The sequence below is a fragment of the Myodes glareolus genome, chromosome 8, assembly GCF_982192425.1.
Source record: "Myodes glareolus chromosome 8, mMyoGla1.1, whole genome shotgun sequence".
Taxonomy (NCBI): domain Eukaryota; kingdom Metazoa; phylum Chordata; class Mammalia; order Rodentia; family Cricetidae; genus Myodes; species Myodes glareolus.
In genome coordinates, this window is record NC_142033.1 from 72272298 (window position 1) to 72287149 (window position 14852).

General features: G+C 56.7%; 1 protein-coding gene across 8 annotated transcripts; it reads right to left on the reverse strand.

The window, feature by feature from the left end:
• On the reverse strand, nt 1–13541 carry Fgfr3 (fibroblast growth factor receptor 3). 8 transcript variants are annotated; one of them, XM_085692047.2, is made up of 17 exons: nt 13409–13541; nt 8125–8394; nt 7800–7853; nt 7025–7194; nt 6818–6941; nt 6542–6732; nt 4702–4846; nt 4041–4231; nt 3569–3714; nt 3264–3385; nt 3075–3185; nt 2808–2998; nt 2576–2698; nt 2428–2498; nt 2051–2188; nt 1824–1929; nt 1–1671 (listed from the first exon to the last, which is right to left on the reverse strand). In XM_085692047.2, the coding sequence occupies exons 1-17, from the start codon at nt 13509–13511 to the stop codon at nt 1525–1527; spliced, it is 2403 nt and encodes an 800-aa protein (XP_085548173.2). In that variant the 5' UTR covers nt 13512–13541; the 3' UTR covers nt 1–1524. The 8 variants fall into 8 exon arrangements, with proteins under 8 accessions (XP_085548173.2, XP_085548172.2, XP_085548171.2 ...); XM_085692046.2 differs by having other exon boundaries at nt 3569–3717; XM_085692045.2 differs by lacking the exon at nt 4702–4846 and adding an exon at nt 5526–5676.
• Nucleotides 13542–14852: the final 1311 nt, after the last annotated feature.

Sequence of the window (14852 nt, forward strand, 5' to 3'; positions counted from 1 at the left end):
TCAGAACCAGTTCTCACTTTATTTTTTGGAAAGTAAGTTGGTTAACAAAATCACATTTGCCAGTGTGGGCTGACAACCTATGTGCTGGGTCCCCCCAAAAAAGTCACCCTGAGCCACTGTCCTGGCCCTCCTGGCTGATAGGCAAGGGGCAGCCACCCAAGCCTAGGGCCCGTAACAGTACAAAAAGTAACAAACTGAATTCACCACTCTTACTCCCAAACTTTGAAAGGTAGCAGTCTAGGCTATAAAGTCTAGAAGCACTGCATAGAAGTGTTAAGCCTATAGCAAATACAACTTGTAAAGACTCAATAAATTATATATAGATATATATATATATATAAACTTGTAACATCTATTAACATCCGAACCTCAGGCAGGGCTGGCCCCTCCCTGAACACAGGCTTCTGCCTGGAATACGTATCAATTAGAATAATCTGTATGAAAATACCAGTCACCTTGAAACTTTAAAAAAAAAACTAAAGGAAAGTCCTATATAAATCTAATCCCCCACAAAAGAGGGCCAAAGGAAATAAAAAATGCTCACTGGAGCCAGCTCTAAGAGAGTTGCTCAAGCTTTCAAGGGCCCGCCTCCAGCCTTGATGTGGGCCAGATGCACCTCAGCAACCCCCTAAATTCAGCATAAACCTCTTCAACTGTTAATAAGTTATAACTTAAAATTTCTGCAATACAAATACCCTGGGACTAAATGCTAGGAACCTGGGGTGGGGAACTGGGGATTGAAGGGTTGATAAATAGCTTTACAAATATACAGGTCTAGGTACCAACAAAACTGTGGTGCCAGAAAAGGCCCATGCCTCTCGGCTTGCTCTTGGCTTTTTACCAGTGAGCCCCATGGGTATCCTGCTCCTCTGGGCCTCAGCTTTGCCTGGCTCCATATAGATATTCTTTTTTATATATGTATGTATGTATATATATATATATATATAGTACAGGACATCTATTTATATAAATGTACATTTGCTTCTGGAATAAACCTTTTGACAGACATTATGGCTCCCACCTTCCAGGTACCCGTAATTTCAGTCTGAGGGGCAGGGTGAAAAAGGCCTGGAGGTGGAGAGCTGTGACTTACCCCCAAGCACAAGGTGCCATATTAGGAGAGAGGCTCGCCACATAGGGCAGAGCTTCCCTGCAGGCTCAGCTTTGGGCACCCAAAAGGCCAAGGTCCACCCTGGACATGGAGTATGGCCCTCTCTGCAACGGTCCCTGCAAGGTGGCAGTAGGAAATGAGGGAGCCAGAACCCCAGAATTGCACAGGATGGGCCCTCTTACATTCTACATTTGGTGCTCCCAACCCTGGCCAGTCAGGAGACCACTATACAGCAGTGCATGTCCCCAAGTGGCCTCTGCACCCAGGAGCCAAGGACACACACACAGCAAGTCCTATCCACTGTTGGTCCATCACACTGGGCTGGCTGGGGTCCACTGCACACCAGCAGTAGCAGGGCGGGCTAGGGTCCGCGTAAACATTGGCTGGGTTTGATCTGCAGGACTGTCGGCCCCTCACGTCCGAGGTCCCCCATTACTGGGTGGACCTGGGGGCAGCAAGTCATGGGTGAACACGGAGTCATCCCCCGAGGAGCTGGAGCTAGGAGTATCCTGGCCACCTGGGGAGTACTGCTCAAACGGCACCGACAAGTCCAGGTATTCCTGGTGGCAGAGAAGGCTGTCAAGACTGTGCCTTGGCACCCTCTCCAATGCCATGGCCATCCGTGTCCAGGCTGTGCTCCTGAAGGGCAGTCCCACAACTGGAGCTCCAAGGAGCAATACCCCCACAGGGAGCAGGACCGAGTGGCACTTACATCGGTTGATGTCACAGTAAGGATGCGGTCTAAATCCTCTACCAGCTGCTTGAAGGTGGGCCTCTGTGAAGGCACTGCGTGCCAACATTCTCGCATGATCATGTACCTGCGGCAAAACAGCTCTGAGTTCCTGGCCTGCTGCCAAGCCCTACCTCATCCCAGGGACCCTGGTAGGAATCCTGCCATTCCCAGGGAGTGGACAGAAAAGTAAAGGATGCTTTGCTCACAGGTCGTGTGTGCAGTTGGCAGGCTTGTCCATGCGGTGGCCCTCTTTCAATAGCTTGAAAAGCTCTTCCACTGGGATGCCAGGATACGGTGAGCCCCCCAGTGTAAAGATCTCCCAGAGCAGGACCCCAAAAGACCAGCTACAAGGGAGTGAAGACAAGGGCCTGTTACTCCTGGCCCATTGTTGCAGCGGCCCTGCACCAGAACACGACACCAATGGGCAAGGGGTGGGGGCATCAGGACAAGAAAGACACCAGGGCTGTGCTGATGGCCCAATGAGGGCCTGAGAACACCAGAACGCTGAAGGCTCTGAGAGGTGCAACTTGGGTCCTGTCTGTCCCCAGAACTCCCTACCATCATCCTATGTAGGAACACATACACATCACTCTGGTGGGTGTAGACTCGGTCAAACAGGGCCTCCGGTGCCATCCACTTCACAGGTAGCCGGCCCTGGACAGAGGGAGAGGTGTTAGCTCTCATGTGTCCACTGGTACAGGGGCTCCACACCCTAACCACCCAGGACTCACATTTGTGGTCTTCTTGTAGTAGTCTAGATTGTGTACGTCGCGGGCCAGGCCAAAGTCTGCAATCTTCATCACGTTGTCCTCAGTCACCAGCACATTCCGGGCAGCTAAGTCTCTGTGAATGCACTGAGGAGACACACAGGGCTCAGCTGACCCCTTCCCAGGCCAGGCAATCTTGTCACCCACTCTTCTACCCAGAGAGGCCCCAGCTGGTCTGGGCCCTGTCTCTGCTCACCTTCTGGGAAGCCAGGTATTCCATGCCCCGTGCTACCTGGTAGGCACAAGATACTAGATCCTTGCAAGTAAGCTGTTCTTCTGGAAGCCTACAGGCATCAAAGGAGTAGTCCATGCCTGGAGGCCGCCGTGCCCGCAGGAACTCTCGTAGGTTGCCCTTGGCTGCATACTCCACCAGCACATACAGGGGCCCTGGGAACACACACATCTGAGAAGCTGCGTTACTCAAGAGTCCCCACCCACCAGTCTGCCCACCTGCTGCACCTACCACCCTGTGTACAGGCCCCCAGTAGGTTGATGATGTTCTTGTGCTTGCCAATCATTTTCATCATCTCCATCTCTGACACCAGGTCCGACAGGTCCTTGTCAGTGGCATCATCTGTGCCAGGAATGAGGTGTCAGTTGGTAGCCCCACAGCCCTCAAAGGCCCCTTTTTCCCTTTTCTCTCCATTCTCACCTTTCAGCATCTTCACAGCCACGGTGACAGGCTTGGCAGTTCGGTCCTTGTCAATGCCAATAGCTTCTGCCATGACGACCTGGCCAAAGCAGCCTTCTCCAAGAGGCTTACCAAGTGTCAGCCTGCCCACAGAAGCAGAGGCAGTTAAGTGTGTGCCTAGGTCTCATGGTCATGTGTCCCTGTGTCCTGGAAGCCTTCTGAGCATTTGCATCATCCCACCTCCAACAGGCCCCTGCTTAGTAACCAACCCCCACAACTACACACTAAAGCCCACCAAGTACACATTGTCCATTATCACCACTGACCGAGTCCTGGATAGCTCCCACTTGGGATCAGCAGGAAGCTCAAGTTCAGAAACATTGGCCAGAACAGGACCTTCTCCTGAGGACAGCCGGGCAATGCGGACCAGGGGTGTGTTGGAGTTCATAGAGGAGTTCGACTCCAAGGATACCTGCTTGGGTCATCAGGGACAGGTTGGTACCACACAATCTGGACTCAGCATTGCAAAGGGGATAGGGTGGTATAGCCCCCAGGAACAGCAAGGTCAAGTCTACGTACGTGAGGCAGGGTGTGGGGCCAGAAAATGTACTGACTGCTCTGACTTCTATAGGGGTTACTGAGGACGCCTAAAAAAGCGTTTGCCTCTCAGAATTTGGGCTCCAGGTGGGAAGAGAGATAGGAGGGATCAGCCCACCCAACTGCAGAGAAATGAGTCCCAGGCCCTGGGTACTGTTGGCACGACATGGAGCTCAAAACCTGGTATCTACTTTCTGTTACCTGTCGCTTAAGCGGGAAGCGAGAGACCTTGTGCACGGTGGGCGAGCCCAGGCCCTTCTTTGGGGGACTGCGAAGGCGGCAAAGCGTCACAGCTGCCACCACCAGGATGAAGAGGAAGAAGCCCACCCCATAGCTGAAGATGCCTGCATACACGCTGCCAGCCTCGTCCGCTTCCATCAGTTCCTCCTCAGCTGTAAAGACACAAGTTTTGGGGCCTCATCCAGCCTTTTCAGGCTTCCCACCGGCTGGACACAGACACCAGTGGGGGACGGAAAAGACCTAGGTAGGATACTCAGAGAAGGGGCCCCAAGGCCCCCACTTGCCTTGGTAATGTAGTCAAAAACATCTATAAGTCAGCAGGGCCAGACCCAGAAGAGAAGCCCAGCAGAGCCAAAAGCACCCACACTGCCACCCAGGCGCCCAGGAGATGCCAGAGCCACAGATCAGGACTACGGGGGCCCAAGTGAAGGATGAAGGGGAGACCCCCGCAGGACCAAGATGGGGTAGGTTGATGTTCCAATACCAAGCACAAGGCCAGGGTGAGTTTTCTAAGGATGGGCAGCAGTAAACCGTAAGGGGCACCCTGCGGTCACGGGCAACTTTGGCATGTCCTGAGCCAGCACCCCAAGAGGACAGGTGCAGCGTGAGCAGAAGCCAGTACCTGGCAGCACCACCAGCCACGCAGAGTGATGGGAAAACCCGATAGAATTGCCCGCCAGGCAGGTGTACTCCCCCGCGTCCTCAAAGGTGACATTGTGCAAGGACAGAACCTCTAGCTCCTTGTCCGTGGTGTTAGCGCCTGCCGTCTACAAAAAGAGAACAAAGCGCAATAGGCAAGCGCCAGCACTTCCCTTTGGGTACCACCGCAGTCCACACGGAGACGATCCAGCCAGGCTGCAAGGAAAACGCTGCCACCACCACAACCACGGCCACCACCATGGCCCTGCCACAGACAGCCACGGAGGCCCAGGGCCATCTGCCTCCTGCACCGAGGCACTGAGCCTGAAGCCAGTCCCTCCACCGGTGGCGAGTCCTCTGTCCCAAGGTGAGCGACAGGCAGGTTGGGCAGCATGGTGCCAACACAGACGCAGCATGCAGAATTAGTGCAGAAATAGGAGAGGTACAGTTGGAAAGATGGGCAGGCGCATGAAGAGGAAGGCAGAGGGCATCACAGCCAGCCGGAGATGGGTGTGAAATAGATGCTCACAAACAGCACAGGGCTCAGTCCCTGGGAGGCTCTAAGGATCTTCAAGTGGGCCAAGTGGGGAATGCGAGTGGATAGCACAGGTCATGGGGAGGGGCTTTGAAGCAGGTCAGTCAGTGGTAGCCAAGGACCACCAGTGTATCTGAGGGATCACACGCAGAATGCGAGCCGCAGGCGGGGTCAAGCGGGACGGGGTCGTGCAGGGCATGCAGGCAGGTGCATGGCTGGAGCGTTGGAGCTGGAGCTCAGCGTGCCAGGCAGGCATGGGACAGAGTCGTTACCTGCTTGGGGCCCGTGAACACGCAGCCAAAAGGCCTTCTCAGCCACGCCTATGAAATTGGTGGCTCGACAGAGGTACTCGCCCCCGTCCCGCTCCGACACATTGGCCAGGCGGAGGCGTGCGTCTGCCTCCACTTTCTCACTGATCCAGGACTGCGGGGACAAGAGACTGGGCTCAGGCACACCCCGAGCCAGCTCCAGAAGGACATGAGGATGAGGCAGGGCAAGGGAGATCCCTAAGGATGGGCTGGGGGCTGGCAGCAACACCTAGAAGGTTGCCTGGAGGAGAGGCACATCATGGCAGTGGTAGGTGTGGTTTCAGGCCTTCTCCAACAACCACACACACACCACACACACACACACACACACACACACACACAGCCTCCAAACCCTCACCCCAGGGGTCATGTCAGGGCAACTAACTTATGCTCATGAACGCCCACACCCATAGTGGGAGGCACACCGGACAAGGCCCCAGCGGCCTCTCTCAACAGCCAGGATTCTGTTCCTGCCAGTGTCTATTCTCCTCCCCCTCCAGACCTTCTTGTCTCTGAACAGATGTTTCTCTTTGGGCTTCCAGTGTCACAAAAGTCCCAACTCGGGTGGCCCCAGCCCAAGGCCATGGAACAAAGCTCCAAGAGGACAGAGGCAGGGCAGAGCCAGTGCGACACTGCAAGCAGATGACACCAGCCAATCCAGCCAGCTTAGGTGGGTCTAGCCAGTCCTCTAGGATCCAGAGGGTACTAACTCAGCCATCATCCTCCTGCCCTGGGCCACGGTTAACTGTCACCGCACTCAGAGCGGACAGGAAAACAAGTCCCATGGCAGGGCAAAAATAACACAGAGCCTGCCTGGAGCTCAGAGCAGGTGAGAAGCACTGAGATTCGCAGCCCCTGCTCAGAAACACCAACACCTGGGCCTAAATTCCAACATCTCTCTCAGCCAAGAGGGACTTAGGAACCAGGGCCGAGGCAGCCCCAGCTGACCCATCCACCCACCAGATGGCAGCAGTGCCTACCTTGAGCACAGTGACGTAAGGTGTGCCGTCAGGGCCCACCTTGCTCCCATTCACTTCCACGTGTTTCAGCCACTGGATGTGTGGCTGCGCATCGCTGTACACCTTGCAGTGGAACTCCACATCACTGCCCAGAACAGCTGTCTGGTTGGCTGGCAGCCCAGCCTGCAGGATGGGCCGGTGTGGGGAACGCTCTGTAAGAAGCAGCCAAGTCAGGGGCGGTGGGCCAAGGAGCCCAGGGATGCCCTGCCTTAGCCACCCCCGGGGCCAGGCCCTCACCCAGCACGTCCAGGGTATATGTCTGTCGGATGCTGCCAAACTTGTTCTCTACCACACACGTATAGTTGCCACGATCAGAGGGCACCACGCTCTCCATGACCAAGCTCCACTGCTGGTGCCGAAGCTACAGGTAAAGTCAGGGCATGAGCGGATGCAGACTGTACCGCGTCCAGGCCCTGGCACTCCAGGCCCTTCTCCCAGACCCACCTTGATGCCCCCTATGCGATGCTCCCCTCGGAATTCTTTGCCATTTTTCAGCCAGGAGATGGAGGGAGTAGGGTTGCCAGCAGCTGGGCAGCGGAAGCGTACAGTGTTTGCAGCTGGCACAGCTAGAAGTTTCTTATCCATACGCTCTGGTCGAGTCCAATAAGGGGCTCCTGGTGGCACACGTGCCCATAACAACTAATCAGTGCACCCTTCCCAAACTGCTCTGTCCACCCACCACCCCCTAGCACGCTTCCCTTCTATATTGAGAGTCCTCTGCTTTGCTTGGTCAGGTTTCCTGAAGCCTCAACACTATGCACCCGCAGCTGCCCAACTCTCAGACTTGCCATGCCCTCTCCTTACCCTTTGGTGTAGACTCGCTGCTGCAGACCCCCAGAAGGGAGATCCTAGTAGGATGCAGATGTTGGGAGACGGCCAGGCCATCCAAGTACTCAGTCTGCACAACCTAGCCTCACCATCTATCCATCACTACACACACACAATCTGTGATGCCCCCTTACACAGCGTGGATCTCAGCACAGCACAGCCGCTCTCCTCTCCTGCTGGCCTTAACCAATAGCCACTAGGGTCCTTGATCCCTGGTTTGACTTGCTCCTCAACAGCAACCTGAGCTCCCTGACTGACTGTACTCAGGCCAGCTCCACCTCCTCACCGCCTCTGGAGCTGGAGCGATGTCATCCTCCAGCCAGCAGACTACAGGAAGGAGGCAATCCAGCCCAACCCTGGCCAGCTCACTGTGCATAGGTTCTAAGCTCACCTGTATCTTCGGCCACGTCCTCCCCATCTTCGTCATCTCCTGAGGATGGAGCATCTGCAATAGTTGTAAGTAGACAGGGGTTCTGTGACAACCCAACATCCAGAGATCCATTGCTCCCCATATTTGGGGTCCACTGCTCTTTGGGGTCCTTCTTGGCAATGCCACTCTTTCAGACAGTACATACTTGGAGGTACCCCCTCCTCTGTATCTGCAGCAAGCAACACTCTTATGCAAGGGATGCCGCAGCTGCCCAGGACTGCATAATCTCCCAGCTATTAAGATATTCAACACACGTGGCAGCTCCGTTCACCCACCACTTACTTACCTGTCACACGCACACTGAAGTGGCACAGCATGCGCTGAGTGAGCCGCTGCTGGCAGCTGTAGACCCCTGCATCCTCATGGGAGGCATTCAGCACTTGGAGCCTCTGGGGTCCCACCAGGATGCGGTGGGAGGCCACCAGCCCCGTGCCATCCTTAGCCCAGAAAGTGGGACCTGTGGGGGCACCTCCAGGCGGATTGCAGCTTAGTTCCACGGTGTCCCCACTGCCAAAGGCCACCTGCTCCTGCTGGCTAGGTTCAGGCCCTGGAACCTCTGTGGATGAAAATGGAAAGAGATGTTTCAAAGCAGCATGCTAAAGGCTCCATATTCCACTTTAGAAACACACTAGCAAAAGCTATAGCAAGCAAGTGAGGGCTGTGCTCCTGGGGCCCAGATGACTGACAGACAATGTTCAAACCAGGGGTGGACAACTGTTTTAGTGAGAGCCCAGGAGCATCAGTGTCGCAGCTCCCAATGGTCTGTGTTAAGGCTTCTGGCTCTGTCGCGTAGGAGGCAGCTGTCTTCCAAAGATATAGGAGAGGCACAGCAACACCCCCACTAAGTCAGAGATCTGAAAGTGTCGTGAAAAGTGGGGGACAGCACTTTGGTACAGTACCTCCCCGGAATGTCTAAGGCCCTGAGCTCATTCCCAGCACCAGAAAAAGTGTCATCAACTCTTCTTCCTCTGATTCTTCCACCATTTGGAAATGCACAAACCACCCTTAGTTACACAGAGGCACAAAAGCAGGTTGGGGACAGGCTGTTCTTCACTGGCCTCTGGCTCAAGACACAAAGAAATAGGGAGTCCTTTCAGGGCCCTCTTAGCACCCAACCCTCGTCTTGGCTTCTAAAACTGTCTTAGTGGAGAGCCAGGGATCAGAACACACTTTAGTAATAGCAAGGGGAAAGCTGGGTATGGTGGGGCTCACACATTCAGAAGGCTGAGGCAGGATTGCCACAGGCCGAAGGCCAGCCTGGCTACAGTGTGAGACTGTCTCAGAGACAAAATAAAAATAAATGAAAGGGTCAACAACAAAAGGCCGTGCAAGAACCTGGGCAAACAGCCCTGGCTGGGACACTCCTAAGGGGCTACCACAGGAGCTGCGGACCTTCACCAGCAGCCACCGACACCAGGTAAGGGGTCCCTGCGCTGGGACAGTTGGGCCTTGCAGCTTAGATGCCCCTTCTACACAGAGATCAGTTAGAAAGACAGAACAGACAGACACTAAGAACACCAATCAACCTGGATACGTCTGTCTCTGGCCAGTGGGATAAAGGGTCCAAATGAGTTCAGAGGGTGACCAAGGACATGGGACCTCCATCACGTCTCTCCTGCCCAGGTGCAGCCCGGCTCATGAGGGGACTCGAAGACCTCACACTCAGGGACTCACTACCAGCTGGGTGATCACCTCCAGGCCTCCCTGCCAGGATCCAACAATGCCCATCACAGGGGCAGCTGGGCTCACGGCCCAGGACAGGAGTGGGTGGTCCCTGAGCAGACCTCCTTCTTCAGATCCAGCTGGACTGGCTATAATGTCACTTGTCATTCTGCCGACGCATGGCCTAGATTCGAGGCCCAGCTGTCCACTCTGGCCACACCAGTCCCTGGTCAGACCCAATTCTGCCCATCCCAGAATCAGCCCACAGGCTCATAGTCCACCAGGACTCTGACAGCCAGAGGGATCCAGACAACCCTGGAGTTACCCACGAGGCTCATCTGCCACAGAGCCCTGTGGCTTTAAGTTGTCCTGGCCAGGTGCCACAGTGGGGGGCCTTCTATCTGGACTTCCAGCTTTCCAATCCTGCTGCCACATCCTATGGAGACCACCCAGTGCTGGGAGCTGTCTGAGTGTCCCCCCCCCCCCCCGCCAAGAACAGGCTAGTCAATAGCCTCAGTCTAGGCTTTGGCCCAAGGGCAACAGTCAGTTGGTTCCGGTTTGGTCTGGGCAAAACAACAGGTCAAGACATTCAACACAAGTATTGGCTTCAAACTAATTCAGAGGTGGACTAGAGGGAGGACACAGCAGCCCCTAGGTCAGCCCCTTGGAGAGGTAGGTGGCTTGGGATGGCAAGGGAAAATGGTTCCATCAGCTAAGACCTGACCTTTGACCTGTCCACCCATCCCTGTCCACTAGGAGCCAACAGAAACAAGACACCTGAAGTTTGGAGGCCTGGGGCAACAACGTATCCACCACCACTACCCTAGGATCACAAAGCTTAGAGGAACTTGAGTTAGACAGGTAACAAGGGAAGGACAGTATAGGACGATGCTTGAGACAACACAGAATATGGTAGGAGAAGAGCACTGGCCAGTGGAGCTCCCACAACATCAGCTCCAGAAGCGCACAGATAACGTCCTAGGCCCCACCATCAAAAGGGGACCAAATGCAACACACAGGCACTGGCACTTCTGCTGTACCCATGGAGAAGACAGCATCCCCATTACCACATGATACTCAGGTGGACCCCTGTGCCATATATGCTTCCCAGGGCAGGCTAGGAAACACTGTGTCCCACTCAGGCTGATGGGTCTGGTGTCACTCAGGCGGCCTAAATTTCCCTTGCTAGGATACAATGTACAAATCCCAACTTGCAGACCTAAGGTCTGAAAATGACTGGTTAAGCAGCTAGGGCCTGTAAGAAAGTGTACCGGTATGGTGAGAACCTCTTCCTGGTCATCTCGAATAAAACGATTCTGTGTAGACCCCACGGCTGGCCAGCTGCCACAAGGGCTGCATTCCGTCCTGAGGACCCGAAACCATGTCTGGTCACTACTGTTGAGACACAAGTGACCACTACAGAACTATCAGCAAATCCAGGCCTGTTTCTGAGGTCACCCTAAGGACTCCACGGACTTCAGCTTTGGAGCAACACCAGGACCCGGATCCAAGCAACATCTGCTTTGTGAGGGAACACACCTGGCGTAGGAGGTATGAGCAGGTTTATGATTCAAACAGCCGAAGAGAAAGGAGGGTGGCCCAAGAACTCTGAAGCCAAGGAAGGGTCTCTCGCCTTCCTCACCTCCCCTATTCCCCGCCATCCCACCAGGAGGCATTCCACTTTCAGCAGTTTCATAGTAAAGTCAAGACAGAAAAAAAGAAAGAATCCAGAGGCTGGGCGGGCTAATGAGGGTTTACTGGGGATTATCTGGTTTAATCCCCGAAACAACCCAGCCATTACCAGTCCTCTTTGGCATGACAGGTGAGGAACCTTCAGTTCTAGGAGGGTACCCATGCCTAGGCAGGCCTCAACCAGGTGGTTTTACTCACAGCTCAGTCATTTCCCAACCTGGCAGGCCACCTTTCCCCCCAAACCTTACCCATAACCTACCCTGGGTAATTCATTTGCCTGGTAGGCACAACGGTCTAAAAAAGGGAGGGGGGGAGGGTTCCAGGTCTGACAGGCCCCAAGTGAAACATGAATGTGGCCCGAAGCACAAGGGGCTGCTAGGCTCAGCATAGGATCGATCCAAAGCTTCAGGGCCTAAGATCAGACCAGGTTAATGAACCACTCCGAGGGCCTGCAGGGCTCAAAGTCCAGCTCTGCGGGGTGGGGGTGGGGGTGGAGGGGGCATAGGCAACGCCCAGAGAGGTGCAAGGCTCGACTTCTGTCACCCTCTGCTACATGCCCGTGTAGGGGTCAACTTCTGGACCCCCTGCGGCCTACTCTCTACCCATAAAGCACACCAACACCAGCTGGGCTCCGTCCCTCCAGGGGTGGCCAGGGTAGGCAGGAGCCTTAGCCCCGCCCCGCACTCTTGACCCCAGCCAGCTCCAGTTCTGTAATTTATGTTCCCGGGGAAAGCGCCAGCCGAGACCTCTGTAAACTTCACCAGGTCTTTGTATTTTTACTGCCCGGCCCATCTCGTTAAGGAACCGGATTAAGTTTATTGGTCTATCAATTCCCTACCTGTCTCACAGGCTCGAACGCTGGGGCGCGGGACGGGCGCAAATCCCACCGATCCCGGGCCGCCCGGCTCAACTTTGGTTCCTACAGCAGGGTCGTGCCAGGCCGCCACAGTCACTGCCTGGAGCACAGTGAGGGTGTGCGCTCCGCCCCGCCATCCCTACCCTTGCTCATTGACACCCGAGGCAGGGAGTAATATCTTTATCTGAATACACATGCTAATGTGGTCCAGTCGCCGGCCATTCGGCGCCCGAGAGCCAGGCCGTCCTAGCAGGCGCTAAAAGTGCGCGCTGACCTCCCGACCGCCTCTGTCACGCCGCTGAAAGACACGCACATTCAGGCTACCGGCCCACTTTCATTCATAAAAAAAAAAAAAAAAATGACATTGTTCCGAGAGGCTGCAGCCGCTGAGGGAGAAAGGCGCGCGGGGGGCGCCGGGAGGGGCACGCCGCCATCTGCCTCGTCCCGCTGCGCTCGCCGCACTCGCACCTCCCCGAGAGGCCGCGCCGCCATCAATACGCGGTCTGTGGCCGCCAGGGTACAAAGGAGCGGCTGTTCGGCCTCAGCTCGGGTGGGGCGACAGCTTACCGAGCGAAGGCCTCCCTCCGCGCGGCCTCCCGCCAGACCACTGCTCTGCTTTGCCACGCTGCCGCCGGGCACAACCAGGGGCCGCGCGCATCGCACCTCTGGGTGGCGGCGGGACGCAGGGCTGACTGGCCATGGCTCCCTCTCGTATCCTCAGCCTCCGGCACCGTCTGACGGCACTCCGTGTCCCAACGGACTTTGGCGGCCAGCCCGGCTACGTAGGCGGCGCCACGATCCCGGGACAACCGCCCCTCATCTCCCAGAGTGCCGCCTGAAGGGCGGTCCGTGCGCGCCCCTGGGAACCGACCCCTCAGGCCGCCTGCAGGATCAGAGAGGAGCAGCAGCGCTGAAACTGTCACCTTGTCATGCGAGACCTTGGGCGACAGTGCTGAGCTTTGGCTGGGATCCTACTCCCGTCCATTCCCAAAGTCCAACCTTCACTTTGGCCAAAACTGAGCAACTCTGCCAGAAACACCAACAACAGACACTTTCCGTCCACGCAAATAAAAGTAGCAACCATGAGAATCATGGAAAATCGGCTCTCAAACCCACCTATCGGGGACCAGGGTCACCGCGCACCGTGGCGCCTCGCAATTGAGTGGTGGTTCTGAGACCCCAGACCCACCATAAACTGCCGCTCCAGATCTGACAGCGATCTTCGGGGCGGGACACGGAATCGGGACGCACTGGCCGAGGTGCTCCCCACCCAAGGACAGTCTGCAGTTCCCAAAACCTCTGTGGGCCAAGATCGCCCTCCCCGCCCCCCCGGAAGACACCTTAGGTTAGTCCTCCTTACCTGCCGTTCTCCGCACAACTCGCTGCTCTGGGCCGGGTGGCTCGGAGGTAGCTCCGGCCACGACAGCAAAGCAAAACGCTAGCACGCAGACCGGGACTACCATGGCTGGAGCGGGGGCCGCGGTGTTCTCAAGCCGCGCGCGCGGGCATGCTGCACCCCCCACGCCCGGCTCAGGCGGGAGGGCGCCGCTCCGGAGTCTGCGGGAGGAGAGCACAGAGTTTACTCGGGAGGACAGAGGAGGAGTGCGGCCTCGCTCCTGCGCCCGGACCCCCGGCCGCCCCGCCCGCCGCCTCCCTGGGCTTCGGGGCCGCCTGGCGCCGGCCGCCTTCTCCCAACCGCGGTCTCTCCCTCCTCCCCTCCCTGGATGCCACAGAACCCTCCCAGGACAGCGGCAGTAGCAGCAAACTTTCCAGATCGAGAAGCCCGTGCCCGGCCCGGCCTCGCCGCACGAACGGATCGCTCCAGCTCCAGTCCGCCTCGCGTCCTGACCGCTTCAACGCCCGCCCGACCCCTTAGTGTGCCGGTCGAGTCTTTCACACCAACCTGGCGGTCTCTAGAGCCCGGCTCACCACACGCAGTCCCGGTCTCAGCTCTCAACCCGCCCTCCCAGGAACTCTTCTGTCCCAGCGGCAGTCCGCCCTCCGGTGAGTCCCAGCGCCGGAGTGGACCGCAAGGCGCCAGCTGCTCCCGCCACCCCCGCAGCCACCGTGCACTGAACTGGGGCTGCCCGGCGCGCAGCAGCCAGTCGGGGGACGGCCTGCTCCCGCCACGCCCCGAAACGCCCCTTCCCGGGCGGCCGAGGGGCGGGGGATTCGAGGAGGCGTGGTCAGGCGGGGGCGCCGGGCGGTCCCGGAGGGCGTGGGAGCCGAGCTGGAACCTAGAGGAAGAGGCCAGGGTAGCACACTCGACCCCTCGAAGCAACGTCGAGCTCAGGACTGTCTGCCAGCATGCTGCCTCGTCCAATAAGACGAAGGGGCTCAGAAGGGTGGCGTCGGTGGGGTTTCCAGGTGTTAAGGCGGCTTCACAGTGAGCTGGCCCCTGAGCTGAACCTTGTGCGAAGAGCCGCAATTCCGCGGGTGCTGAGCCTGATTGTATTCCAGGCGGACAAATGGGTGTCAAGCGGCCTTGTGGTGAAGGATGGAGCAGCGTGTACAAGAGTGAAGACGCAGGGATTGCATCCTAGAAAAGGATGCTGTACTTATCAAACCAACCGGTGGTGACCCACATGAGCTCAGCTGCCTGAGTGCCCTGCTTCAGGGTGTTCACACTACCCCAAGACACAAGTTTGAAAGTAAACTTAGTTCCCAGTCTCGGAATAAGAGGCTAGGGATACCAGGGGGGAAGAACTGGCTGTCTGAACTCCATCCATCCTGGGGACACATTCCCTCTGCAGAGTGTCACACTGACAGCTGGTCCCAGGAGGATCAACCTGGCCACCCCATCA